The following is a 26,972-nucleotide window of genomic DNA, read 5'->3' on the forward strand; positions in this document are numbered from 1 at the left end:
ATAATAAGCTCACGGTTGTATTTTCAAAACTGTAGTCTACAAATTTTTGTGCAATTTCTAAGAATATTTTACTATTCCTGTCAATGCACCACAGTCCTACAGTCCTGTAGGCCTGCTTCACATTATGGTTATAAAAGGATGGGCATGGTCAGCAATAACATACAGCAATAAGCTGTCGCATTTAAATAATGCTTTATTGGTAACAAGCCCCAAGAAAATATTCCCCACATCCTTACACCACCACCAGCATCCTGAACCTTTAATCTGAGGTAGGTAGGATGGATCCATGCTTTCATGCTGTTCACACTAAATTCTGACCATCTGACTGTTAGGTTTGTTGTGGCATTATAGTTAGTGGATAGTGCTACACTTAGCATTCAAAAGAAATACAATTATATTTTATTTATTCTTAAACTAAACCAAACCCCTGGTTCAAAAAAACCTTTCTTACTCCTCACAACCTGTAACCGGATGCCTAAAATCTGGTGCCGTTAACCTTTAAAACACTAAAAACACACTCTTCAGCTTAATGTATTTAGTTTCTGACTGGCAAAGAGATCCAAGATCAGTCTGCCAGCATGAGTCAGCGTGCCCTGAAGGAAAATGGCAGTATCCATCAAGCCAATTACGCTAACACAGAGGAATGAAATACGCCCCTGGTTTATTATAGCTGAGCATTTAGAGGAAAACAACTGAGAAAGCACCTCCCATTCTCTGACTCACTCAAGTTATTATGTTTCCACTGGAAGGAGACGCACCAGACATAACCTGCATCTGAGCGGGGTGGTGGTACAGGGAGCCAAACTGGAATACTGAGCCTTCAATCTGCAGGACGAGTGAAATCCAGACGGGAAGTATTGCTATAGAATTAAGCGAAACACTTTTGGCAACCTGCTTGTTGTGTTTTTGGCTTCACTCAGAGAGAAAATGGCCTCCGGATCAGAGGCCAACCTCCACTGTCCCGTGTGCTGTGATATCTTTAAAGATCCAGTTCTGCTTTCCTGTAGCCACAGCTTCTGTAAAGTCTGTCTCCGGAGATGGTGGAGAAGTAAAGAAGCACTCGAGTGTCCTGTTTGTAAGCGCATATCTGGGAAGAAACACCCACCTTGCAACTTGGCACTGAAGAATCTGTGTGAGGCCTTTTTACTGGAGAGTGACCAGAAGTCTGAGGCTCTGTGCCGCCTGCACTCAGAGAAACTCAAACTTTTCTGTTTGGACCACCAGGAGCCAGTGTGCCTAATCTGCAGAGACTCCGAAAATCATGCAAATCATAAGTTCAGACCCGTTGATGAAGCTGCACGTGATTGCAGAGACAAGCTTCAAAAACACCTGAGGCCTTTACAGGAGAAGCTGAAGCTCTTGAAACAAACTAAAGGAAACTACACCCGAACAACAGAACATGTTAAAGTCCAGGCTCAAGACACAAAGAAGCAGATTAAGAAGCAGTTCAAGAGGCTTCACAAGTTTCTAGAAGAGGAAGAGAAGGCCAGGATCGCTGCTGTGAGTGCAGAGGAAAGGCAGAAACGTGAGGTGCTGATGGAGAAGATGGAGGTTCTGAGAAGAGAGATAGCAGCTCTTTCCCAAATTATCAGAGCAACAGAGGAAGAGCTGAGAGCTGAAGACACCTTCTTCCTAAACAACTACAAGGTTACAGTAGATCAGGTCCAGGAGCATCCCCTGATGGGTGATCCAGAGCTTCTTCTAGGAGTGTTGCTGGACCAGGCCAAACACCTGGGCAATCTGACCTTCAACATCTTGAACAAGATGGCTGAGGCCAGCTCGTACACTCCTGTGATTCTGGATCCAAACACTGCCCATCCGAGACTCAACCTGTCTGAAGATCTGAGTGGTGTTAAACAGGGACGGACAGTAGAGTGTCCCAACAACCCGGAGAGGTTTGACAGCTTCTGCATCACCCTCGGCTCTCAGGGATTCAACTCAGGGGTTCACAGCTGGGAAGTTGAACTTGGACACAGTTCACACTGGATCCTGGGCGTGGCACCAGAGTCAGTCCAAAGGAAAGGACATTTAGGCTCGCACTCTGGGTTATGGACAATGGAGTTTTGTAAAGGTAAATACAAAGCATCCTCACCATCAAATTCAGTCTCAGTTCTTTCAGTGTGGAATAGGATAAAGAGGATCAGAGTTTGTTTGGACTGTGACACAGGGGTGCTGAGTTTCTCTGATCCCAACAGTCTCATATACTCCAACTCATGTACCTCCACCGAGGCCCTGTTCCCAGTTATAGGCACAAGTGATAAACGCCTATTGAAGATACTACCTGAAACAATAATATTACTAAATAATACCTGTTAGAACCTTAGATTCCGACAGAGAGGGTAATGACCTATTGGTGTGTGGACTACTATTTTGAAGCCTTTAGTAATGCGGTCAGATACGGTCAAAATTTCCATATTTGGATGATGGTGGAATACCAAGTTATCAGCTAAAGCTAGTTAGCTTGGTTAAGTTTTGGACAATGACATGTTTTTTCTAGTTTTGCCACCACAGTGGCTTTTACATCTAAATAAATCAACATCAACTATGCTTCAGATCATGAGCTGTTGTTTTCTTTCTAAAATGCTATTGCTAAACTTACATCTTAATGGCTTAACATAAAGTTGAGTGTGGCTCCACTCATTACAGTCAAAAAGAAGCATGAAGCAGGATATGATGAATGCTTAGAAAACCAATGAACATTTTTATATTGCAACTTTATTAAACAAAGTATATTCCATATCGAACACTCAGTAAAAGCTTTGCCAAACATTACTGGCCTCTGAAAAACATTCACAGAGAAAAGAACTCAATTTAGTCTGCAGACATTAAACAGTCCTAACCACCGCCACAGCATCATAGTGTCAGGTTATTAAGTATTGTAATATCTGCTGCAGAGGAAAGCCTTCACAGACGGAAACCTGAGACAAAGTCCTTCTGATGATGAGAAAATACATAGAAACAACTAGATGGATGATATGGTTTCCATGGTGACTGCACCTTGGGATAAACTGACCAGTCAGAGGATAAAATAAATAACAAAATGAAACATCTTGAAAAAAACAAACAGCATCACTTCATTCCGATGCATCGTATTCCTTGGTGCTTTAGAGCTCTGATGTTGAGTTTGTTTTGATTCTGCACCGCTCTCAGTAGAGCACCAAACAAGGATTAATCCGCCGCTGAAAATATTCCCCAACAAAGTTTATTCGTTTTTAACTAAAACTACAGCGCAAGAGCTGTTTCAGGAAATCACTTTTTTTTGTGTGTTTATGCACAAGAACTAAAAGGGCTTGTGTTGGGGGCTACATACACTGAGACTATGAACAGGTTTTTGTTATTTCTTCTGAGTTTTGAGGCTTTAAAGAAGAGCACTGTCTATTTTTTTTTGTCGTTACCTCTTTTATGAAACATTTTTTGAGCTCCTTACTGATTTTCTGAGGTTGCTTCAGAAATATGTGAACCTGAATTCTAATAAATACTTATGGGTTTTTATCTTGTGCTTTTGCTCTGACAGTGGTCAAATTTTAAGACTAGTAATGTTGCGAAAATGCTTATTGACTCTTGTCAGCCTGGTATCTTACTCTAATGACCAGGAACTAGCAGAAACTGCTAAATCGGCTCAAAGTGATACATTTCTCAGTCATTTCAGTTTTCTAACAGGCTGTCAGCTGAAGCCTCATGTTTACTATGAATCAGAAAAAAAGCACTAAATATATTTCTTGAATTCTTAAAATGCCAATTGTTGAGGTTCAAAGTCATGTATATGTACTTTTATCATAATTTTACCATTTTACAGTTTAACATATAACGTGTAACATATAACATTTAACAGTTTAACTATACTTTTAAGGTGCCTTTCAAAGAAGAAAATCATGAACTGATTTAAACGGAAATAAAGGGATTGTGAATTCTCCTCTGGGCAGGAGGGAAAAAAATAAAGTTCTGGGGACAATAAAAGAGTTAGTCTCTTGTGAATTGTTTGAATTTGCGGAGAGAAAAGATGAGGAAGAATAGAAGGAAGAGCAGGTGTTTAAAAGTGTGTAACAGAGTTAAAAAAAAAGGCACAGGGCAGAGCTGCAGGTCGTTCTATCAGTGGAAGGAGAATCCAGAGGGCGGCAGGCCGCCACACCACTGCCTGATGAACTCGAGGACGTCCTGACACTCTGGACTGTGAGTGGTCTGTGGGGAGGTGGAGGAGAGACAAACACAAACAACAACCCATCAGGAAAGACAGGTGAGAAGGGAGGTAAGGATGTATGTCTATTCATCTGCTAATTCAAACTCAAATAAGCACCACTGTTTTCATTTCTCTCGATGTGATGAACTAATTCAGTATTGTAAGACTCAGGAACGTTAGGCCTCAGTTTCATGCTTTGCCAGTTGGCAACCACCAGTTGCAGGGGAAAAATGTGTATTCCCAAGTCAGTTAACAAGTAGTTGCTAGAAGTTGCTAAGTGAACTCAATCGCTAATGCCCCATTCACCTGGTCTCTAGCTGGTGACCAGTGGCCCCAGGTAACCACTGGTTGCTAGGGGAAAGTATCTATTCTGCAACAAATTGGCAAGTGGTTGTTGGCAGTCACTATCACATAAGAAGTTGCAAAGATGTATATGGTGCTGCACTGAAATTCTCTTTCAAATTGCTTTGGTTGTTAGCTGGTCGCCATGTTGACTTGTAGTTTGCATAAAAGACATTGACTTGTCTGCATGCATTCAGTATCTACCGGCCAAGTTTTAGTGAAACTGTGAAAAACGTAAATGGGAAATGAAGAACATTCGTCTTCAAAGTAAAAGTTGCACCATGAAGGTAAGGTAGAACTTTTATTTTGAAGGCATATTGCTGTTTCCATTTTATGCTGTACTTTTGCAAATTTGGAGAGTACATGACGAGCGTTTGCACATAACTCTGTGTCTCCACGCAAACTATGCTAGCAAACATCCTAATCTCAAACAGGTTTCTGGTGTAGCACCTTCTTAGTGACCGATTTTACCTAGCAACTAGCCAGCAGCCTCCAGCAACTGCCTAATGACTGGTGGTGGTGCCCAGCCAATCTTATTTTTTGCAGAACATCTTGAAGTAACACAAACATGATATTATCAACAGTAAAATACAATTTAGAGTTATAAGAAGTCATTGTTGGGCTTTAACTCATGCACCATTATGTTTTTTTTTTCTAGTCATAATGAATCATAATTACAATCCAATATTAGCATTTTCACTAAAGAGAGTTGAACCTGAAAGAAACCTTTTCTTCATGTCTTTGCTTAGAAAAAAAAGAAAAGAAAAGTTTTGAGTACTGCTCCGTAATGGGAGTTCCTTTCTCTCTCATCCAATTTTAAGTTGAGGACAGACGATCTGGGTAAGTTTTAGGAGTTTTAGGAGTTTTGAGTTCCTCAAAAATAATCAAAACTCCTCAAAACCTTGAATGACACTGCATTTAATTACAGTCCCTGTGGAGTCAAATACACTCCTGAGGTTTTTTTATTCAGAAAGAAGGAGAGATCTGTTTGTGTTGTTTTTATATGCACGGAAATTTTTCAGCTTACAAAAACACAGTTTCTCTGTTTGATCTCACCTTCGTGGCCATGAGGAATTTGTTCCAGTCTTCCTTGTTGGCCGCTTTCCCCGCAGCAGAGAACTCGATTTTATTCCTCAGCACGGGGTAGCCTGAAAGCAGGAACACCACAGAGCGAGGCTACACGCTGTGTCTGACTGCACAGTCACGCAGCAAACTGGAGAATCAACACTTACAGCAAGGCCACAGCATGTTTTGTGTATGATAGCGTTCTGTTATATAGTAGCTATCATTTCATATTAAAATTTAAGAAAGAAAATCGTTGAATGGTCCATTAGGTTTTAAATAAAGGTTCTTGAAGTGGACCTATTATACATTTCTTTCTCTGTCACATATATACTGTTTTATTTCTGGATCTTAATATTACACAAGGCCACAGTTTCATGTCAGTGCTGTTCACAGTGAGAGATGATATGCTGATCAAACCTTCTGTTTGTGACAGGTAGCCAATCAAAAGAACGTTGGCTTTAAGGTTGCGGAACTAAAAAAAAGGTGAATTACATGGCTGCACTAAGGTTCAGTATAAGATATATAAGAGAATAACAAAAAGCTTCGCTAGTAGAGACCAAGAGTACAAACATGAAGATAGAAATTAGCAAAATAAGTCTCCCTTAAATACAGTTTACCTTCTTCAAATAACACAGAGGTGAAAATTAAACATTTATTTGAGAACAAATCCATCTTAAATCTCCAAAACACCTCAAACAACAGCCCTACACTTTCCTGAATTTAGATTTCATTACATCAACATGCACACGTTAAAGCATGTGTGAAATCTTGTGCATTGCAAAGTGGATTAAAACTCAAAATCCCAAATGACGCCATACTTTATCTTTTTAGTAAATTAGATGGTGTGTAAATGTCAGCACTGTATGCAAACATCATGGGTGTGAGAAGAAAGTTTAACAATAGGTAAACTATAAAAGCTCCAAATAACAGAGAACATGTTGCAACTTTATGGTAATTACAGTATTTCTATTAAATTATTTCATGTTTTCCACAAAATAAATGATGAAACTTTTCTTCTTGCTTTTTGCTTTTCTCTGTTGCATCACATCAGTTTGCAGTTTTTTCCCCCTCTGATCTCTTTTCAATCTTTGAATTTAACAAAACTTTGATAAGTCTTGGACATGCTTGAGTGTTTCTGTGTGTGCGTGTGTGTGTTACCGGTGAGGATGCAGGGCAGCGAGCGAAGGCCGGTGTTGGCGGCCACCAGCGAGGCTTCGTATGTGTTCCTCTCGTCACGTGGCAGTACCTGCTCGAGCCGATGGTCCATGGACACCATCAGCACCCAGTCGCGGATCTGGTCCCGCTGGGCGACCTGTAACACACACGCTGTTTTCAGACAGCTTTTCTAAACATTGCTCATTGCAGCTGAGCCGCATGTCAGGTTGAGTTCGATTTTTTACATTAAAAAAAATACAGTTTGTGTGATGTCAGCCTGCAGTGATATGAGTTTCCTACACAGAAACTCAGTGACTGTGTCATAAACAGGAATAAGTTGAGTTTGTTCAGACAAAAGAAGACTTTTGGACAAAGCAATCTTAAATGGGCTGTTATATAGTTATTATTACTCTTTTCAACTTCTCTAACCCCAACTCCTAAACCCCCCGAAATTTTAGTCATCATATTTAAGAAGATATATTCAAAGATAATAAAAATAACTAATAAAAACAAGCTTTAATGTGACCTACAAACTATAAAATGTGAAACATGATTTTTGTTAAGAGGGCCTGATTTGGCCCACAGGCCACCTGTTTGCCTGCCGATACTTTCTAATTTGCAGCTACTGCGACCCTGCAGCTTAAGACTGGGTGCTTAAATGGAGTGATCTGTCATCTGTGCTCATTTGTAAAGAATATCACAGAGGAATGTGACACTAACTGGACCAGATCTGATTTGTAGCACATCACCAATATTGTCTTCATCTATCAGTCTGACCGCAGCGCATCCAGTGGGATATGTGTTTGGTGGGCGGTGATGATGTCTTACTGTGACGCAGAGTTTGGTGGGAACTGGAACCTCAAAGGGAATGTCGGTGTCTAGGAAGTCGGTGTGGTCCAGAGTGTCCAGAGTCCCCTCGTCGATGCCCTGGACAACAAAATCAGCCAATCACAAATGAAAAGATTCAATTTTAAAGTCTTAAAAAATATAAAAAGTTTCTTTGGCAAACTTCCTGTTTTACACATTAAATGTTCAGATGGTGTAATGGTGTTATAATGGGATTTTGCTGGTATTCACAGAATACATAACAGAAAGGTCACAAATAAAGATTTCTACAATACATACATCGCACAGATCCAGGAAGTGGTTGAGAAAGATGAAGGCCATGTTTTCCCAGCCAACAGCCTGCCAGAAATAAAAACATAACACGTAGAATCAACACTAGACCGAGAGAATCTGCTCCTTCAAAAAGATTATCCTCTAATGGCCAATGGCCAATCACAAATAGAGCAGAGTTAAAGGCTTGTAAGTAGTCATGGACTACCTGAAGTATACAATGCATTTTTAAATGTACTTCAATCATTGAATATCCGGGAATATTACCGACTTTGTGGTGAAAACTCATTGAATTTTGTGGTCTAAGAGGAACATTTTAGACTATGAACCTGCACCTGGAACTAAAAAAAACATCAGCACTACCGAAGCAGAACAGCTGCACCTCGTCCTCTCTGATTGGTGGACTCACCTTGCAGGCCAGGCCCGCCTCGTAGAAAGCCTTGTCCGCAGGAACGAGCTCAGTGTGACGCAGCAGAGACACGGAGAGCTTGGTTGCTATACTGATCTGAAAATGCACAGCAGAAGAAGAGAGCACTTAAAAACCCCCCAAAGTAAAGCTTCCTAAATATCATCATCAGTTACCTAGCAGAGGTTTAGATTTGTACCATGACATGGTCTTTTTTTGTCTTGCTCCCTGATATAATTTAACTGATATTCATACTCGTGTTTCTAAGTGTTCACATTTTTCTAGAGTCTCCTCCTGTTTCGTCTATCTGTTTGTTTCTTTGTCTTCCACTGTTCTCACTTCCTGTTTTATTTTGGTAATTATCTCTTTGTGCATCCTTCCTGTGCTTTTTTTAAGACTGCCTGGCCAAGTCTCAACTATGTTCACCTGTGCACATTCAGCTCTGTGTATTTTTAGTCCTTTCTTTTTGTTTGTCCACTTGGTAACTCCCCTCATGGATTCCTGTTTAGCTTAGGTCAGACTATCATCACTGAAGTCTTCTATAATGTCCTGTGGGGTCTGGTTCCCGGTGACTTTGTCTTCTCTCCCAAAATGAAAGGCAGAGATCGAGTATACATCACAGATGGTAATGTGCAGGTGGTCAGAAAGAGGCTTACAGGAGGACATCTAAAAATAGAAGAAGCAGCACTGGAAGCATCCAAGGTGCACCAGGGGATGACCTCGGGACCAAAATGAAATGTGGTAACGTTTTTATTTTTCTGAGCAAAGACACAGACCTTTTTTCTTGCAACACATACATGCTCTAAAAACACTAAATAATTTGAAAAATTTGAAGATAAATTTTGTCTAAAACTAGTCAGAAATCAAATGACCTTTCGTGAGGGGAAACATGGCTGTAGGAGTTAGTTTAGATGATATTTTATGATGATTTGTGCGGACAAAAATAAACCAGCGAATAGCGTGGAAGGAGGTGGCAGGCAAATGTTGCCTTCCTGGTTACATTTTCTGCAGCTCACATGGTGGATCTATCCACAATACAAGGTGTTTTCGGCTGGTTATCATTCACATCCGTCACTTCTCTAACCCAACATCATCTATGCTGTTACCACAAGACTCCAGGCTTCACAGCGCTTTGTTCTATTGTTGAATTCTCACAAATTTTGAGCAACTTTTACAAAGTCATTTTCAATGATGTCCTTATTCTTAAATATTCTGTATTTAGGCAGGTGCTGTTTGTGTTTTCATACCAGCTGCTCGACTCCTTTAGCAGCAGATCTTGTGGCGTAGTAGTGAGAGATTAGCAGCATCTGTTCAAAATCTTCATGAGCTGGAGTGTTTGCCTCGGTTGATTTGGACATGTTCTCACACTGAAATCACAGCAAACAGAAATTAAAACATTAAAAATTGAGGCATTTTATGAGGACGAACTTATTTTCATGTTTTTGAAATGGATCGATAAAGGCATTTACTAATTTTCATTTACCAGTTGGAAGAAGAAATTGCGGAGGTCGGCGAACATGCGGTAGGACTCCGGTCCATCGGTGTCGGGAAGGTTAATCAGATCCAGGAACAGGCGTTTGTAGATGTTAAAGTTCTGATTGTAAAAAATGGCAAAGCTCGTAAAAAATAATAAACAAGAGATGTCTCTTTTTAATCATGTTGTTAAAGATGTAATAAATATCAAAATATCTTTTTTTTTTTTTAAATAAAATACAGCTGGCTTTTCACAGTCAGTTTGCTTTTTATTTGTGTAAATATAATTTCTTAAAGTCACTGATATTATTGTCTATTGAAATAATTTGGAACTGACTGACTCAAGAGCCATAAAAATCTGTAAACCAGGGCTCTAACTGCTTAAGGTAAGATAGAGTTTTGTTGTAAATACCTCTTTATAGCAAACAAAAATACTGGTGGCGCCCACTGCTACCCCTCAGCCTCCTAATAGATACACCTATGGTTTAATTAGAAAATCTTGGGTAATTTTCAGAAAACTTGACATCTGACCTTTACCTTTCAAACTCGTCTCAGATTTTGCACCTGTGGTATCAATTTAAAAATCCTATATCGTCTCAGTCTCAAGTTCTTGCATTCACAAACTTAGGTGTCCATGCCACCTGCCTGTCTAGCAGGGTGACGACAATACGGCTGAGGGGTAAAAACTGAAGGAGAAATTGGTTTATTATGCTTAAGGACACTGGCTGTTTGCCTTTTGTGGCGCTAATTGAGTCTCTCACTGTACATTACAACAAAGTCGACAATCTTGGCAATCAATGCAATCTTGTCGACACTGAACTGCATATGAACACGTGGGTTGTTTGAAAGTATGCAAACATCCCCATCATGCCAAAATCTTGCACAAAATACACCACACCCCAATCTACACCATTCTTGTGTTTTGTCTTGTTTTTTGTTTGTGGTCTCTCTAAGCTTACTTTATCTTTTCTTTGCCTAACTGGCCACAGCAGAGAGGCAAAGCGTAAAATGGACATGGTGGACTGGTGTGTCTATTACACGTTTTGCTGTGATACTTGGTTGGAATATTCATACAATTTCACCTTCTATGAAGACTACAAAACTAAGAGTAGATATTGTACATTAAAGAGGGAAACTTGGGTTATCAGGCAGTGTCCCTTTAGGGTACCCACTAGGTGGAAACGGAATTAGCTATAAGAAGTGTGTGTGTACCTGAGGGTTTGGTGGTACTCCGTGCTGTATGTAAAGCTGGAGAGCCTTTGGACCTTCCTTATCCTTAATGAGATGTGTTGCGTACAGAGCAATGTACTTATGGAGGATCTGAAAGGTCTGACAAAACACAACACAAAAATTATGAACCCTGACAGAAAAAATGAGGTCAATGAGGCCTGTTAATGTTTTTCATAAACAGAACCGTTGACTAGCCAAACGAGCAAACAAGACCAAAAAGCACGACAAAAAAAAAGGGGTTGCCTCAGCAGAAAATAATTGTCCATGAGCGCCCGAATATGCTTCATCTTGTGTGACAGAAATGCCCATGCAGGCCTTATTTGTCTGAATATTGCCACAGTGCGGGGATGAGTTTAGCTAGTTCATAAAAAAAACTGCACATTAAGGCCCACTGGAGGGAAACATAAATCAACATAAACTACTTAGCTGCTGCAAAGTTGCTTTTCTGTCTGATATCACCAGGGTTGAATCAGGGGGGACTTTGGATGGGACAGAACCCCCACCCAAAACAAGAACCACCCCCTCAGTGCTGAAAAGTGTTCGATTAATGTCTCAAATTAACTTGTAACACAATTTGAGAAAGCTCCAAAGTGGATCATCTCATTTCCAGACATGGACACTTTGGATTCGGCTCTAAGAAGGATTGGAAGTGCTTTCCTGGAGCCTCGCAGCACATTTTTACAGGAGGTAACAACAAATTACCCTTAGCTGCAGCTAGGACATGGTTTAGTCCCCTTTGTTTCTGTTGTGGAAAATCTTAAATAAAATTGCAACCACCAGTGAGGTTTATTAAGGAAAAAGAAAAAAAACACTGCAGTGGAGAAAACATTCAGGTCAAACACCAAAACAGTTTTCTGAGGAAGGACACCCCCCCTGAACTCTTTTATACCTTCTCATACACTCTCAAACAAAGAACATTCCACATCAGATCATATATCCCTATACCTTCAGTCCAGCTCATATTTGACCCTCTCCCACTCTAAGAAAAATTACAACCACCGGTCATCGGTCTGACTGTACATGCTGTTTTTGTCCCTGCTTTTTCAGCTGGGGCACCTGCTCATCACCTACCTGCATCATAAAGCTCCAGACCTGAACTCTACTCAGTGATTGTTTCATCCCCTAATGTAGTACTGGCATCACTTAACCTCTAGTTTATCAATTGCTCACTGCTTTGTCTAAACATCTAACAACTTGACCTCACCGGTTATCTGCTTTCGCTCTAATATTGCCTGGGATTTTAGCCCGCTGCCTATATGTGTAATACCTTATCAGAATCACTGGATTCCCTGTAGATTTCCCAACATCATCGCTCCATCCTTACTTCCCAACAAATTCTCACAAAGTTCCTGGTTGTTTGAAGAAAGGATGAATAACTCTTTCCTCTGTGCCCTGCTTTAGAGTGCACTTGTTTTAGAACTTTAAAACCCTGATTTGAGCAAAAGTTGTTTGCCTAACAACCTCAAAAACAAAAGAGGTGACAATATAATATGAACTCTTAACGACATCAAACAAGACATACCTGTTTGGATGCCGTCTCCAGGCACTTCTCCCACTGGCCTCTTTCTGCGTAGATGTCCAGGGCCGCCATGACATCCACTCCCACCAGCTGAACAAACACAGTCACCAAAAATAAAAACAAACAGCTTTTTCAGCTCTAAGAAACACAGCATGAAACTTGAAATTAGGCCATTACATTTTCTGTCTTTCTCTGCTCATATTTATCAAATGGCACTGGCAAAGTAAACAACTCGGAGACATGTAGGGCTCCACAGAGCAGTGAAATGGTGCAGGAAATACAGCAATCATTGTAAAATCATCTCAGTGAAACGCAACAATTCTTATTCGGGGAGGAACATGCTGCTGTTTACTACAGAAATGGATCAAATGAGAGATATTTATCTCTTTTTGCTTTATATAGACGTTACACCATCTTATTTTTCTGGACCAAACTGCTTGGAGTGATTTTGGAAGCTGAATTTTGTCATAATTGGGTGAATATTAGCTTGATAACATGTCAGCTTTTCTTTATTAGTTTGGTTCAGGGTGTCATAAAGTGTATACTTGTACTTACAGACTCCACTCTGCCCTGGTTTTTAAGGTGCTCCTTGTACTTCTGGTCCACGTAGTCCTCATACCTGTCAAATATCAGATTCATAAGAAACAGGGCAGAGAGGCACGCATGCTTAATAAAACTGATATGACATTGAAAAAATAACCAGCATGTCTTCGTCTTTCTGTTCGCTTCTTCTATTCTGAGTTTTAATTCAATGTCGGCCCTTGTCTTTGTTGCTGTTCTGGCCGTAATAACTATGATACACTCGAGTGTTTGTGTGTGTTTGTGTGCTTTCAAACCTCGGCTCCAGCTCCTTGGCGACTCTCTTGGCTTTGTTCCACTCCTCACCCTCAATAAAGACATCGATTGCCTCTTTGATGAGGTCCATGTTTAAGTAGAGCTCAGCAGCCTTCAACAGGCAAATACAAACATGGATGCAGGAAAGAGGCAACCGGTCAGATATTTGATGCTTGGACATATTAAGAGCATATATATTTGGAGTGTGTGTATGTGTATTTTTTTATTAACTGCATCTACGTGTGTTTTCACTCACGGCGTTGAACTTCCTCAGCTGTGCGAGTCGTGGTCCGACCACCTGGATCACCTCCACTGCTACGTCTGCTGTCAGGAACTTGATGGACAGCTCTGCCGCCTGGACATATGCACACAGCAAATGCACATGCCAAACAGTACAGGACACACAAAAAGACACACAAAAAGGAAAAATCAATTCAAACCATATATAGAAATATACCATTTAGTTTTGTCATTATTTTGTTATTCAAGTCTGCTGAAGACGTTTCTTTTCTTTTTCCTTTTTGCAATTATTTCATGAAATAGAATCGAGGTAGGCAACGCGTTTTTGGTATTAATGGGCAACAAATCCATGAAACCCTTTTGATAGATTCTGCATTTCCTTTTCAGCAACCTCTGTTTTCTGGTTTGAGAAAATGTAGCTTGTGACAAGAGAGTTTAGTCTGGATAGGAAGACAGAAAGAGTGGGTACCATATGAAGATAAAGCCAGTGCTGATTTATTTTATCTTCTGCATATGGACTCGGTATTAGTGGTATTTACTTTTCTGCACTTACTGAGCACTCAAGGCACCCGACTCACATTCACACATATACACACATACTGTGATTCATCCTGATCTTGAACACATTCACACAAGTCGTCATGCAGATAGGAGAAGCCCGGGATCGAACCACTGACTGGACATGCAGCTGAACGTCTGTTTCCGCTCCACTGCCATGAGGATAGATACAGAAAACCTTTACCACTTCATACAATAATACCTGCCACAATATTCATTATGGACTTAAGCTATTTCCTATTTAATTACTATAATTTTCTATTGTTTTGTATCTGTTCTGTGATATTGATTTTAATGAACTACATTTTTTTTAACTGCTGTGGGTGCTGTAGCACAATATTTTTCCAACTTTTTCGATAAAAAATATTTATTGTGAGTTATTTTTCCTACTTTAAGTGTATTTTATTCTAATTTTTTGCATTTTTTCTCAGTCACACACGTTTAGTATGTGTGTGTACACAGAGACATAATGCACTAAACTTGGTTTTGCTCCTGTTTTTTTCTCCTTACAATATGTCTTTGGCATTTTTGATATTCTGTACAGCAAAAATATTATAAAACCAAATTTAAACAAAAAGTAGTAGCAGTTCTTTCATAACCTTTTCAGGACACAGTTAAGAAAGTGGGTGGGGCTACTGATGTTTTTCCACCAGTTTCTGAGCCACCGCAGTGTAAGAAATGGTACATATTTAAAAACTGCCTCTTTTTACCACTGCTGTTTTGCCCTACCAGTACTGATACTGATGATGATGTCATACTTCGAGGGAGAAAGAGTTCAACTTCTTCAACTGTTTAGCTCATGACATTAAAAAGATATTAAAATATATCTTTGCAATGATGATAATATAAAATTGTCATGATCTGTCATCTCAGAAAGTAATATAATGTCACCGTAATCATTATATAATCCATTTGATTCTGATTGTGAGGATAGTTGGTGATACATGAACTGACTTTGCTGTTTGTGTCTTGAAGAAAAAGTCTTTAATTCTTCTAATGTAATATTTCCAATATGGCTGTACCTTGCATTTCTATCTATTTTCATTAATAGTTAACTGGTTAATTTATAAATATATTATATAAATAGCACAAAATAAATGTCCACATTTCATTTTCACAGGTTTAAACAGAGAAACTACAGTAATCTAATTTAAAAAGAAACAAACACCATAAAGCAGGAAAAGTTCACATTTGAGGAACTAAAAACAGTTTCAGATTGAAAAACTAATCTGAAAAACAAAATGAGACTGCAGAATTCTTTTAGCTGTAATTATAATGTGTATTTTTTTTTTTTAAATCATTGTCCCTTTTAAACAACATCTGTGTAATCTCTGATTTAGCACTTCTACATTTAAATAAACTAGAATCAGCTACTTCTGTGAGGCGTTTGGCATGTTTGATAGCACTCACTTTCACCTATTAAATATAATGTGTCTTGAAAAAACAGATAATTGGAATAAAGGTCATTATGAAGCTCACTACAGGAAGGAATCAAAAGTTCAAAACTTAAATCAGTGTATCGCCTGACTCATCTGTAATGCAGATGCAGCGTTTTCTGACCTAATGAAACTCACTCGGGGAAAAAACAATCTATTGATCTCTTCAAGGCCTCTCCTTTACAATCGCTGAGATTGACCATTCACATTTAAAATAATCTGACCTCTGCACTTTAATCAATAACATGCAGTATGTGCTGCGTATCTTCCTGCTCACAGCAGAAATCACCTATTGATGTTGGTGACATAGTGACCTTTCGCCCTTCTCCACCTTTAGTGGTACTCTTGACTACAATTAAACATCTATTCTGTCCTTCATCCACTACAGTGCTTAAAGTAAAAGTGAAAAGTAATTACTGAAGCTGTCTAAATATAGGATCTACAGTAGGCCCATTAAAGGTCATGGTGGGAAGTTGTGCTTTATTTCTGGACTATTTTTGCAGAACCAGAGAATAAGTTACTGCATAATTTCCTTCTTCGGGGAAATAAAGACTGTTTGAAATGGTTATAAATCACTGTCTGTAGTTTTTATGTCATGAAGGCTCAAACAGTACAGCGATGCCAAAGATAAAATGAACACTCCAGGGAAAGCGGCTCAGAGGAAGACAGAGAAAACTATGAGGAGTGGACAGACCTTTGCAGAGACCTGAACCCTCGACCGCAGCCTTGAAGCCAAACTGTCAACTTACTACAGATTGTGATTTATTTCTAATGCAGCGCTAAATTTAGACCGCCTTTTTTCGAGGAGATTTGGTGGTTTTCTTTTAAGATTTAACACAATGTAAGCAGATATTTTCGGCAGGTTGACAAATCGAGTTAATACTGTTAATCTAGGTGAAAAGGGGATTCTCACAATCTGAGCTGCAGTAATGTTTTAATTTATTGCATTTCAAAATATGAATAAGGTTTCCGCGTGCATCTAGGGCAAAGATCTGAAAATAATTAATTTATCCTTTAGATGGTTTGGACCTTTTGGAGTGTTTGTGGTGTAAAAATAAATTCTGTGAATAATATTTAACTGCAAAAGCTTGTGATGACTGTTGTACTAGAAGGTTAAACCTCCCACTCACTAACTTAACCCCTTATGTCTAGTGTATCATATTTGTGTAGTTTTTTTGTGAGTTTTTGAGACTTCTACATCAGCAGTGGGATTTCCCCCCCCTGATAAAACCTAAATAAATTGCACAATACATCCATCCATCCATTGATTTTCTTCCACTTATCTGGCGATAGGTCGCGGGGGCAGCAGCCTAAGTAGAGAAGCCCAGACCTACCTCTCTCTAGCCACCTCCTCTAGCTTGTCTGGGGGAACATTAAGGCATTCCCAGGCTGCCCAGGAGATAGTTTTTCCAACCTGTCCTGGGTCTGCCCCAGGGTCTCCTCACAATGTATATATATGTTTTTAATTCTATAAGACATTTTAACCTATATTCAGGGTAAGATCCTTTTAAATACGCGTAGGTTAAAGGCTAACTTTTGTTTTTTCAAACCTGCCTCTATAATAAACCCATAACAGACTTAAAAGCTCTTCTTTATTCAGTAGCAACTACACATGTAAAAAACTTACTATTAATTTCATATTGTTAAAAAGAACTAATGATCATGTGAATTAACAGTTCTATGCAGTTGTTTTTCCTTTTTACCTTCATCCAACACTTCTCCATCAGGGCTGTGTTTGAGTCATCTTTAATCTTCAAGTAATACTCCACGGCCCGGGAATATTCACCTGACTGCTCCCACTCTCTCGCCTGCTCCAAGAGGCCCTCCACACCCCTGAAACCACAAACAAACACACAGACTCACATAAACAGGCACAAACAAGTCCCCTTCATGTGATTGTCATTTTAAATCTTTTCCTAATCCGTAATAAAAGCAAACTCACACATGCTTTTATTTCTTCATGAACCAACTCTCTTTTTTAAAATTGAAAATTTTAAACATTTCACAACTTTAATTATTTTTTATGTTATTTTACTAGTTCATAACAACACAATTATGGCACAAAATAGTTAATGCTATAATAATAACCACCATTACTAAATGGTAAATTTGAGTTAATTGTGTCAATGCTAGGGTTCCTTTATAGTCGATTTACTCGGTACAACACATATAGTATGGGATATCACGCCCCCGTTTGTCCTGGCTGAAGAAATCTCTATTCACACCTTTAAGGCGGATGAACTCAGACAACATGCGTAGGGCCCTGCCTACACATATACCCCCTGCCATCACAATCAGCCCTCAGTTCTTACGCTCTTCACCTCGCTAAGAGCATATCTGCTGAGTTGGGTTAGCTAGTTACTGCTAGTTAGCTCTGTTGTCTGCTGGCATAAGTTAGCCTTCACTTTGGCAGTTAAGCTAACTGCCTTGTTGGTGTTAGCCTTCACTCCACAGCTGGTGTGTAGGCTGCCCACGGAGCACTAATTTCAAATCTTCCTATGCAGTGCTTTGCTTTGCGTTATGGGATGGATATCAAACCAAAGTGAACAAAACAGAAATTTTCTGTTTGCCACTGTCCTCAGTGCAGTTTCTCTTTGCATGATAGTGACCAGCAATGGTGCCTCCCCCGTTTGCCTGGGGATTGTCCAGGTTAGGAGAGCGCTGACTAACCTGAAGTCTGTGTGCTTCGTTGCCAGCTCCATCACTCAACCCTGGAAAGATGCAAAGATGACTTTGCAGAGAAAGTTCCAGAGGAGGCTAATAGTAACCGCATCTTGCGTGCTAGCTACCGGTGGGAGCCCGGGCTACTGCACCAGGGACCTTGGATTGGTAGAGTGTCATTTCACAAGGTGGTGTCCACAGATCCTTCCCTAAGAGGGTGGGGAGTTCTGTTCGATGGCGCATCAGTGAGAGGGGTCTGGACACAGACGTAAGGCTGCTAGCTGTGTTCTTAGCTCAGGCATTTTTGTCCAGTTCTGAGGGGCCAACATTTCCTAGTCAGGGTGGATAATTCAACAGTGGTCTCTTACATAAACAGGCAGGGAGGGACATGCTCCCTTCCCCTGTTAAAGCTGTCTTGCTCTATGGTGCAGTGTTCGATTTCTGTCTCTAAGAGCAACCCATGATCCAGGCCATCTCAACCTGAGGCCAGACCTTCCCTCCGGGAGTGTCTCCCGGTGAGGGAATGGAGGTTGCACCCTTTGATACTGGCCCAAATACGGGATCTATTTGGCAAGGCGAAAGTAGATCTTTTTGCCTCCAGGGTGAACACTCACTACCCCCTGTTCTTCTTCATAATCAACAGTGATTCACCCGTGGGCATAGATGCACTAGCGCACCAATGGCCAGACGTGCTCCTCTATGCATTTCCCCAGTCGAAGTGATATTTCCAGTTCTTGATGGAGTGCATCTGCAGCGCATCTCTCTGATTCTTGTTGCCCCCTGGTGGCCAACAAGGTCGTGGAATGCAGAGATAATCAGTCTGCTAGCAGCAAGTCCTTGGCAGCTTCCTCTCTGTGGGGACCTCCTCTCTCAGGCAAGAGGAGAAGTGATTCATCTGCCCAGATCTATGGTGCCTTTATGGTTACCTACTGAGATCAAATTTGATAGCTAAGGGTCTGCCCCCAAGTGTGGTCCTCTAGAGGCTTTTATGAGTATAAATGGCAAGCCTTTGAGCAATGGTGCCAGGACGGGCACATTCCCCCAGTCCAGTACTCTATTGTGGATGTTTTGACATTCCTGCAGGAGATGCTAGATACTGGAGGTCCAGTGTTCTTTCATGGGACTTGTGTTTGGTGCTAGAGGCCTTTTGTGGCCCCCTTGAGTCTGTGGACATAAAATGTATTTCATATAAAACGGCACTGTTTTTCACTTTGGCTTCTGCAAAGTGAGTGGGTGACCTTCATGCTCTGTCTGTGCAGCTAGTTGGGCATCACCGCACGCTTTTTTTTCTCGGTTCAATTGTTTAGACATTACAGCCCCTTCAGTGGCTCATGCTGTCCTTTCTGCTGGGTCTACCACACACTAAGGTGGTGGTGGTCCAACTCCAGTTTGATGAATACTCTGCAGGACGTGTATACATGTCCCGTACTATTTGTGTTGTACCATCTGAATTGACTGAAAGGGAACGAACAGTTATGTGTATAACTTCTGTTCCCTGAAGGAGAGGAACAAGTTACAACACAATGTTGCCTCACTGCGCAGCTTGGCTCGACGAAAAGCGGCTATCGAACTGAGAGAAGAGGCTGAGAGAAGGGGGTATATGTGCAGGCGGGGCCGTACGCATATCATCACAGGTAATCAGCCTTACAGGCGTGAATAGAGGTTTCTTGAGCCAGGACATGCGGGAAAGCAATATCCCATTCTATATGTGAGTGTACCTTATTCCTCTACTTCAGGGAACAGAAATTGTACACAGAACTGTTCATTTTGTGTTGTTTTTGAATTTGGGATTTTTGGGTTAATATATCAGAGTTTTGGTTTATCTTTAGTTGTTATTGTTTTTACAGTATATTGCAAGTTTCAGTGCTTGAGAAACGACTGAGTCTGGTTACTGTTTGGATTTCTTTGTCCTTCCTGTAATCATTTTTCTGTAGTATTAAGTTTAGTTTTTCCTTTAATTTTCTTTGATTTTATTATCATCTCGTTTCTCACTACTTCTCTCTCTATCGTGCAGTATTAGTTCCTTTGCCCTCCTCTGCCCTGTTAGTCTTCAGCAAATCCATGTTTTTATCTGTCTGGAATATACTATAATATATACTATATCATATATAATATGAAAATATACATTTTCATATTATCCACAGCTCAATCATCTCAATCACTTAATATATTTACTTGTTCTGTTAATAATCTGTCTTTGTCATTAGCTTCCATTTCATTAGAAATTAGAGATTAGAACTGTGTTCATCGTCTACAAGCTGCAGTTCCATCACGGCTTTGCAGATGGATGCCTGTGGGAGACGAGAAGCTTTGCACTTATCTGAAGCCTGAGCTGTAAAGTCTGCAAGAATAATTCAGTGTTTTCTCTCTTCAAACCCTCTTTTTCATCCGTTTCCATTGGTAACTTTTGATGTTTCCTCCCACAAGTCATTAAAGCGGGAGAAACGATGGGAGGAGGGTATGAGCGGCATGCTGCTGGTTTGCTGTCTAACGAGCTGTTCCTCATCGGGAGTTGAAATTTGGGAGTACACGTGAGGTGTTTGAAAAAAAAAGCATCAAACTGATTCGTTGTGCATAGATGCATTTCTGGTAATGTTCAAAATATGGTAAAACATGTCCCACAAATAATCACGGGTCAAGTTGAAAGGCTTGACTTCAAATGTTGTAACTAGATATAGCTTCAGTGATGGTTTTGGGTTTTCTTTAGGAGGACTGTGCTTCATCTTTTACTCTGCCATGTGAGACCTAAAATATTTGAACACCACAAAAAATGAAGGTCAGTGGTTACTTATTTTATGGGCTTAATCTCACCTGATTCCCTTCTTGGAGGCCTCCCTCTCATACTCCTCTTGGAGCATGGAGAGCTTATTGGGGATATACTCTTTACAGATACGTATGGCATCACTCCACATGTCTGCATCCTGAATTTAAAACAGACATGAAATAAATTAAATAACTGACCATCAGGCAGATTGTCAACATCTGAAATCTGAAAATGAATCTTGCAATTTTAGACATTTTTCAGTAAATTGAAGAAAATTCTACAAATACTTTCTTGTCTTTTTTCTGAGATAAGTGAGGCTTGAGGAGCTAACTTACCCAAAAACTACTGACATATCTCTAAACTTCCTCTACTCTTGAATGTCTTGGACAAATTCTCCATCTAGACTTCTGAGTTTCAGTCAGGTTTCAAGCCAACCACAGAACAGAGTCAGCCCTGCCAAAGTATACAATGATCTGCTCCTGTAGGTGACTGGGGACTGTGCAATCTTAAGGGCTGCATTTAAAACCATTGACCACAACAACCTCCTACAACTCATGCACTTCAGTGCTGGTATCAGCGGCAGATGACTACACTGGTTCACCTTATACCTAAAAAATAGATCTTCTCCATCATCACTGGAAACTATTCTTCTTCAACAGTATTTTAGGTCCCGTCCCATTCTCTCTACACATGCTTACTTTGGGTCAAATAATCAGTAAACATAATATCACTTTTTGCTCCTAAGCTGACAACATGGAACTATATCTCCCCCTCAATCCCAACAAGTCCAGGCTGAATAGCATCATCATATGCCTTGTGGACATTTAGAACTGGATGGCACAAAACATTCTTCAGCTGAATGAGGATAAAACAGAAATTTTCTTTTTTGGCTCTGCCAATTCCTTTGCAGGTTTTTCTGATCAACTTGGAGATCTGTCCACTTATGTAAACCCCTAGGCCAAAACTCTTAGTGTGATATTTTACTCTGGCTTTAGGTTTAACAAGCAAATTAACTGAGTGGTTAAAACAGCTTTTTTCATCTCTGTTCCATATCAAAAGTTACGTTTTCCTTTCTGTGAGAGGTTGGAAAATTGTGTTCATGCTCTCATTTCCTCTTCTCTGGACTACTGCAATCCTCCAGCAAATGCTGCTGGTCATATTACACATGTTTTAGCATCTCTCCACTGGATGCCAGTGATGTTCGGAATCAGTTTCAAGATACTGCTGTTTGTATACAAGCCATTCATGGTTTGGCTCCGTCCTACATCTATGATCTCTTACACCCCTATTAATCTTCCAGGTCCCTCCAGTCAGCTCATCGGAATACTTCTGACTGTCCCTAGCACTAGATTTAACCTCAGAGGAGACTGGGCGTTCTGTGTGTTTGCCCCCAAACTGTGGAACAACTTTTCCCTCACATTCAAATCTGCTCCTTCCATTCAGTCTTTTAAAACTAGACTTTTTACTTGCTGACATTTGAGTGTGTAATTGCTCTTTTTATTTCCTGTGCCGTTTTCGGCCATGATTCTATCTGTTTATCACCCACTAATATCGATTCGTTTCTTACTTCTTTATTTATTTCTATTCCCTTGTCTTTTTATCCACTCTGTCTTTTGCACAGCACTTTGGATAGTGTGTTGTTTTTAAATGTGCTTTGTAAATAAATTTGAGTTTGAGTTACCTTGTAGTATTTAACAGCTAGTTCAGGTCTCTGTGCTTGGAGCAGGAAGGCCTCGGCCTTCTTGAAATCATTCTCTTTAAAGCAGAACTTGGCTTGGCCAACCAGAACCTCAGACAGGCTCTCTGGATCGTGGCCCTCAGCCACCCGCTGTGCATTGGCCCAGTCCTGGTTGTGGACATACCTGGAACAGTTCATACACAAATACACACAGGACATAAAATCCAAAAATAAGCTGTTTTAGGATTAACCGAAAAGATTTTTTAAATGTTTTTCATCAAGTCCCAGAAAGGGGACTTTGAATAAGTTCAGGTTCATAGAAATTTACTTTACAGTCTCCCAGATAGCCGTGGCTATCTAGGAGACTGGACATTAATTTCAAGACATATGTGCTTTGAGTCAGTGGCTTGGGGAAGTAATGGCACTTCTCAAACTTAAACCTCAAATCTCTACACACTTTTGTGAACCGTTAAAACTGCTTTTACCTCTCTGAGGACGAAGTAATAACCCTACCCCAATCCTATATTTTGCAGGAAAATGGAAAAAGTCAATTATTTTTGATGTGTCTTTGAGAATCATTATTCTCTTTCTTCCATTCCTTGGTAGAGAAATTAAAAACAAAGATGATATTTTCTTTGCCTAGGGTTAGTGTTAACATTAGTGTTAGCATTGGGGTTGTCACTTATCATGGGTTACTCTCCATCATTCATGAATACTCACACACTCCCCAATTTGAATATTACCTAAAATTACTTAAGCCTGTACGTACAAAAATCATTGCTGCGCAGTGCTGTGTGGCTGGCTGTGGTGTAACTTCACTATGTCTATTTTTAGAAAGCTATACATAATTAGTATTTCTACTTCTGATTGCTATGCAGGCTGTTTCCTCAGTTAACTTTCTGCTAACACTTTAGATTAGGCTTTAATTATCTTGCTATAAACATGCTTATTAGTAGTCTGTTTACTCTTTATTAGTCATTGCAAACCACTTACTAATGACTTGGGCTGCATGGTCCAATTATACCCTTATCAGACATTTAATTAAGAGCTAATTAATGGTTGATATATGTAGCATAATTTAAAGTATTACCAACCTATCAAATGATTTTGATGAGGCTTGGTTGTTTAGTTCAATTATGGAAGAAAGAACCCCTTAAAAAAGATATGTGATTAGAGAAACTAATCACATTTGGACTTTTTTTAATGACATGAGAACGTTTAAAAATTGAAATATTCCGATTATTATATTAACCAAAATTGTTTTTAAACATTTAGCTTCAAACTGAGCCTGAAACTGATATAGATCTGCTCCTCAATGCTGCTGATCAGCTGGCAGTAATGATGGGCTCAAAGTGTGAGCAAAACATCATCACCTCCAATACTCACATCAACACAGCTTCTTTGGGTTTTCCTGCATTGATGAACTCTACCTCCGCTTCGGGGAACTTCCCCTGGAAGATGAAACCATGAAAAAATTCAGGATTAACACGACTTAATGTGTGCAGCATGCAGTGACTTTAAGATTCTCATTAACAGAAAGTACAAACAATAACTCAGTGAGTTAGTTCACAGAAACAGCAGCAGCAGGTTTATTGTTATTCTCATATGAGCTGACTATGCTGGGTAATAAAAAGAAAGAAAAACACATATTGATGTGCTTGGTCTGGTTAAATAAAGAAAGAGAATAAATTTGGCATAAAGCAGTTTTGTAGGAGGAAAACTGAAAAGTGTTCATGTGGGTAGTTGTAGCAACTTCTTTGAAAGTGTATAGAAAGAGCAGAGAACTGACTGTGTGGTAAAACTGTGACGGATTTACCTCATCTTCCAGGTACAGTGCATGCTTTAGGTGGATCTCAGGAATCTTCTCCTTACATGCAAGGCGGGCCAAGTCAAAGGCAAAGTCAAATGAGCTGGAGAAAACACCAAGACAGACTCTATTTATGTCACATATAAGAGATCTGGCACTCAAAGGACTTTGAGTAAAAAATCTATGAGATAAGTGTGTATGCATGTGTCTGGAAATTAAATAACTTTCAAAGATGGTTACTAAGTGACCTTGCTCATTTCCTTTAGGAAGGAAACAATTTATCAAGTTTTACCATTAGGATTTCCTTTCAGACAGTATAACAGATAAAAGATTCTGAATGAGTGTCATAAAAGATTCTGAATGAGTGTCAAACTTGTTTTAAAACTCCCCAAAAAGTTTATAATAGTTTAAGCAAATAAAATGAAACTCAGTACGTGAGTAAATTGAACTTAATCAGATAATTATTTGGGTCTGTGTGTTGTGATGATGCTCACAATTTATTTGAAGCAGACTTGATGGCGTACTCCAGCAGGCCAAACTTGTTTAGCAGCTTAACAGCTGCCTCTCCTCCCAGACTCCGGGCCCACAGGTAGGCCACCTGCTTCTGCGCATCAGCACCTCCGTGGCTTTTTGCCACCTGACGAACACACCAACACATTAAAAAAAAATCATTATACCAGCCCTTCACTCCTGTGGCTCCCTAACCCCCTTACAACACATAATCCCGGGGAGAAACATTTGAAAGAAGCTATAAAGCTGTGGTGCATTCCCATCGTAACTACAGCAATAAACAGAGAGCCTCACACCTGTAACAATGCTGTGGACATGAAACCCGGTAACAACAAGTCAAGCCGTCCTATTCTGTATTTAGCATCAGGAATAAACATTATAATATATGCGATCTATATGCTTTAACCTAAAACAATTACAACAACAGATAACAGCTGATATAAGCAGAGTGTGAGGTGTAAACATTTGCTGCGTGGGACGAGGTTCTAGACTTTACTGCGCTCTGCCATATCTTATAAATGTAATGAGATTAAACACAAGCGAACAAAACAAAACAAATGTGGCGTTTGTACCCGGTACGCATCCTCCCACATATCATTGACACTGTACATGTGGACCGCAGCCTTCCACTCTTCAGCCTCCATGAAGTGGTATTCCGCCTCCGAGAACCTCGATTCAGCCTCCAGCACCTGCAAACAGCACATTTATCATCACCATCACTTACCATAACTTATGTATCACATACCGGCAGGCTCAACCCAACCACACAGCCCATTAAGGGTCGCTGAATTAGAGCTAGAATAGAATGTAGAGGAAGAATTAATGTCCCAAAGTTTGTGACACTGTGAAAAAAAAAAGTTGGTAAAATTAGAAAATTGGTCCCAAAAAATCAGAGCTCAGAGACTCTGTTTGAAAGCGATTATGTTGGGACATGATTAAAAGACTTTAAAATTTGTCAAGTATGGTCTGTACAGTGATCTGTTGAACTTCACAATTCAGGAAAATGTTGAATAAATTATTGTTTGAGTTTAAACTGCTGCAAGGCATTTCTCCCAAGACAGCTGGACAGCTACAAACATTAGAAACAGAGAGTGGTCTCAGACACAGCCCTCCCAATAAAAACCTCACACGGCTCTAGAACTGCAGCAATTTCTAAGCCCGTGAGAGCTCTTCTGATGAGAAGCCCCAACCAGTAGTGCCTGCGTAAATGCTGAGCTGTGAAGTAATAACATGAACCAAAGAGCAACCCTTCTCTCACTTTTAAACTGGTTTCAGATGAGCAGGAAGAATCTGAAGACATTATTTTTGTTGCTCACATTCTTGGAGTTATGTTCCTCATCTCCAAGTAATTAAACAAGAAAAATAAGCAGATGAACTGCCACAAAAAAAACCTTTGCTTTACAGTATAAACACTGTCACTGGATTTCAAGCATCCTATTTATCTTTCATAGCACGCATGGAGAGAACAAATTACACCTGTCTTAAAGTCCTGCATTAGTGCTCTGGTATTTCCAGTGTATGAACCAGTACAATAAGCAGAAAAAAGGCAGCTTTTAGAAGTAGAAGCAGCTAGAAGTAAAGCTACCACTTCACCCAGGATATTAAATAAGCAAGGTTTATAGACAGTGTTTATGTGACTGTATTTAGTTATTCTGTTGCATTACTTTATTGTATTTGACTGTTTTATTACATAAACAAATATTTGTGTTTACTTTATTTACTGCTTTTATTTGATTCATTTCTATTTAGTGTTCTCGTGTTATTCAGTCTGTTCAACATTATTTTATGATGTCTTATTAAACTATTCCTTATTTCTGTCATTTACTCATATGGTTACAAAGGTGGATGCGCATATTGAAGAATATCAACATTGTAGTTCCTCTAGCAGCCACTTGAGGCTGGCTCCGAAAGCTTAAAGCAGAAATAAGCATGTTTACAGTCTGGTACAAAAGAAGGATTTTAGCATGCATGCATTTGCAAATCTATAGATGCATGAGGCAA

At 39.8% G+C, this 26,972-nt stretch overlaps 2 protein-coding genes across 3 annotated transcripts in view; one reads left to right on the forward strand and one right to left on the reverse strand.

Annotated features, from left to right (window-relative positions):
* Nucleotides 1-507: 507 nt before the first annotated feature.
* Nucleotides 508-3,077, forward strand: LOC100704831 (nuclear factor 7, ovary-like). The gene has a single exon (XM_005461514.4). The coding sequence runs from the start codon at nt 928-930 to the stop codon at nt 2,314-2,316; it is 1,389 nt and encodes a 462-aa protein (XP_005461571.1). The 5' UTR covers nt 508-927; the 3' UTR covers nt 2,317-3,077.
* Nucleotides 2,698-26,972, reverse strand: part of ift172 (intraflagellar transport 172) — a 56,354-nt gene continuing 32,079 nt past the window's right edge. For both annotated transcript variants that reach the window (XM_025898767.1, XM_003456699.5), the window contains exons 29-48: nt 25,544-25,660; nt 24,956-25,098; nt 24,471-24,564; nt 24,041-24,105; nt 22,658-22,838; nt 21,024-21,133; nt 17,255-17,384; nt 13,574-13,672; nt 13,320-13,429; nt 13,039-13,102; nt 12,487-12,573; nt 10,947-11,063; nt 9,745-9,855; nt 9,509-9,628; nt 8,265-8,360; nt 7,865-7,924; nt 7,568-7,666; nt 6,743-6,896; nt 5,576-5,667; nt 2,698-4,179 (exon numbers count right to left, since the gene is read on the reverse strand). In XM_025898767.1, the coding sequence (XP_025754552.1) occupies nt 4,090-4,179; nt 5,576-5,667; nt 6,743-6,896; nt 7,568-7,666; nt 7,865-7,924; nt 8,265-8,360; nt 9,509-9,628; nt 9,745-9,855; nt 10,947-11,063; nt 12,487-12,573; nt 13,039-13,102; nt 13,320-13,429; nt 13,574-13,672; nt 17,255-17,384; nt 21,024-21,133; nt 22,658-22,838; nt 24,041-24,105; nt 24,471-24,564; nt 24,956-25,098; nt 25,544-25,660 (2,139 nt within the window). In that variant the 3' untranslated portion in view covers nt 2,698-4,089. The remainder of the gene's footprint in view (nt 4,180-5,575; nt 5,668-6,742; nt 6,897-7,567; nt 7,667-7,864; nt 7,925-8,264; nt 8,361-9,508; nt 9,629-9,744; nt 9,856-10,946; nt 11,064-12,486; nt 12,574-13,038; nt 13,103-13,319; nt 13,430-13,573; nt 13,673-17,254; nt 17,385-21,023; nt 21,134-22,657; nt 22,839-24,040; nt 24,106-24,470; nt 24,565-24,955; nt 25,099-25,543; nt 25,661-26,972) is intronic.

The sequence above is a fragment of the Oreochromis niloticus genome, linkage group LG15 (genome assembly GCF_001858045.2).
Source record: "Oreochromis niloticus isolate F11D_XX linkage group LG15, O_niloticus_UMD_NMBU, whole genome shotgun sequence".
Classification (NCBI taxonomy): domain Eukaryota; kingdom Metazoa; phylum Chordata; class Actinopteri; order Cichliformes; family Cichlidae; genus Oreochromis; species Oreochromis niloticus.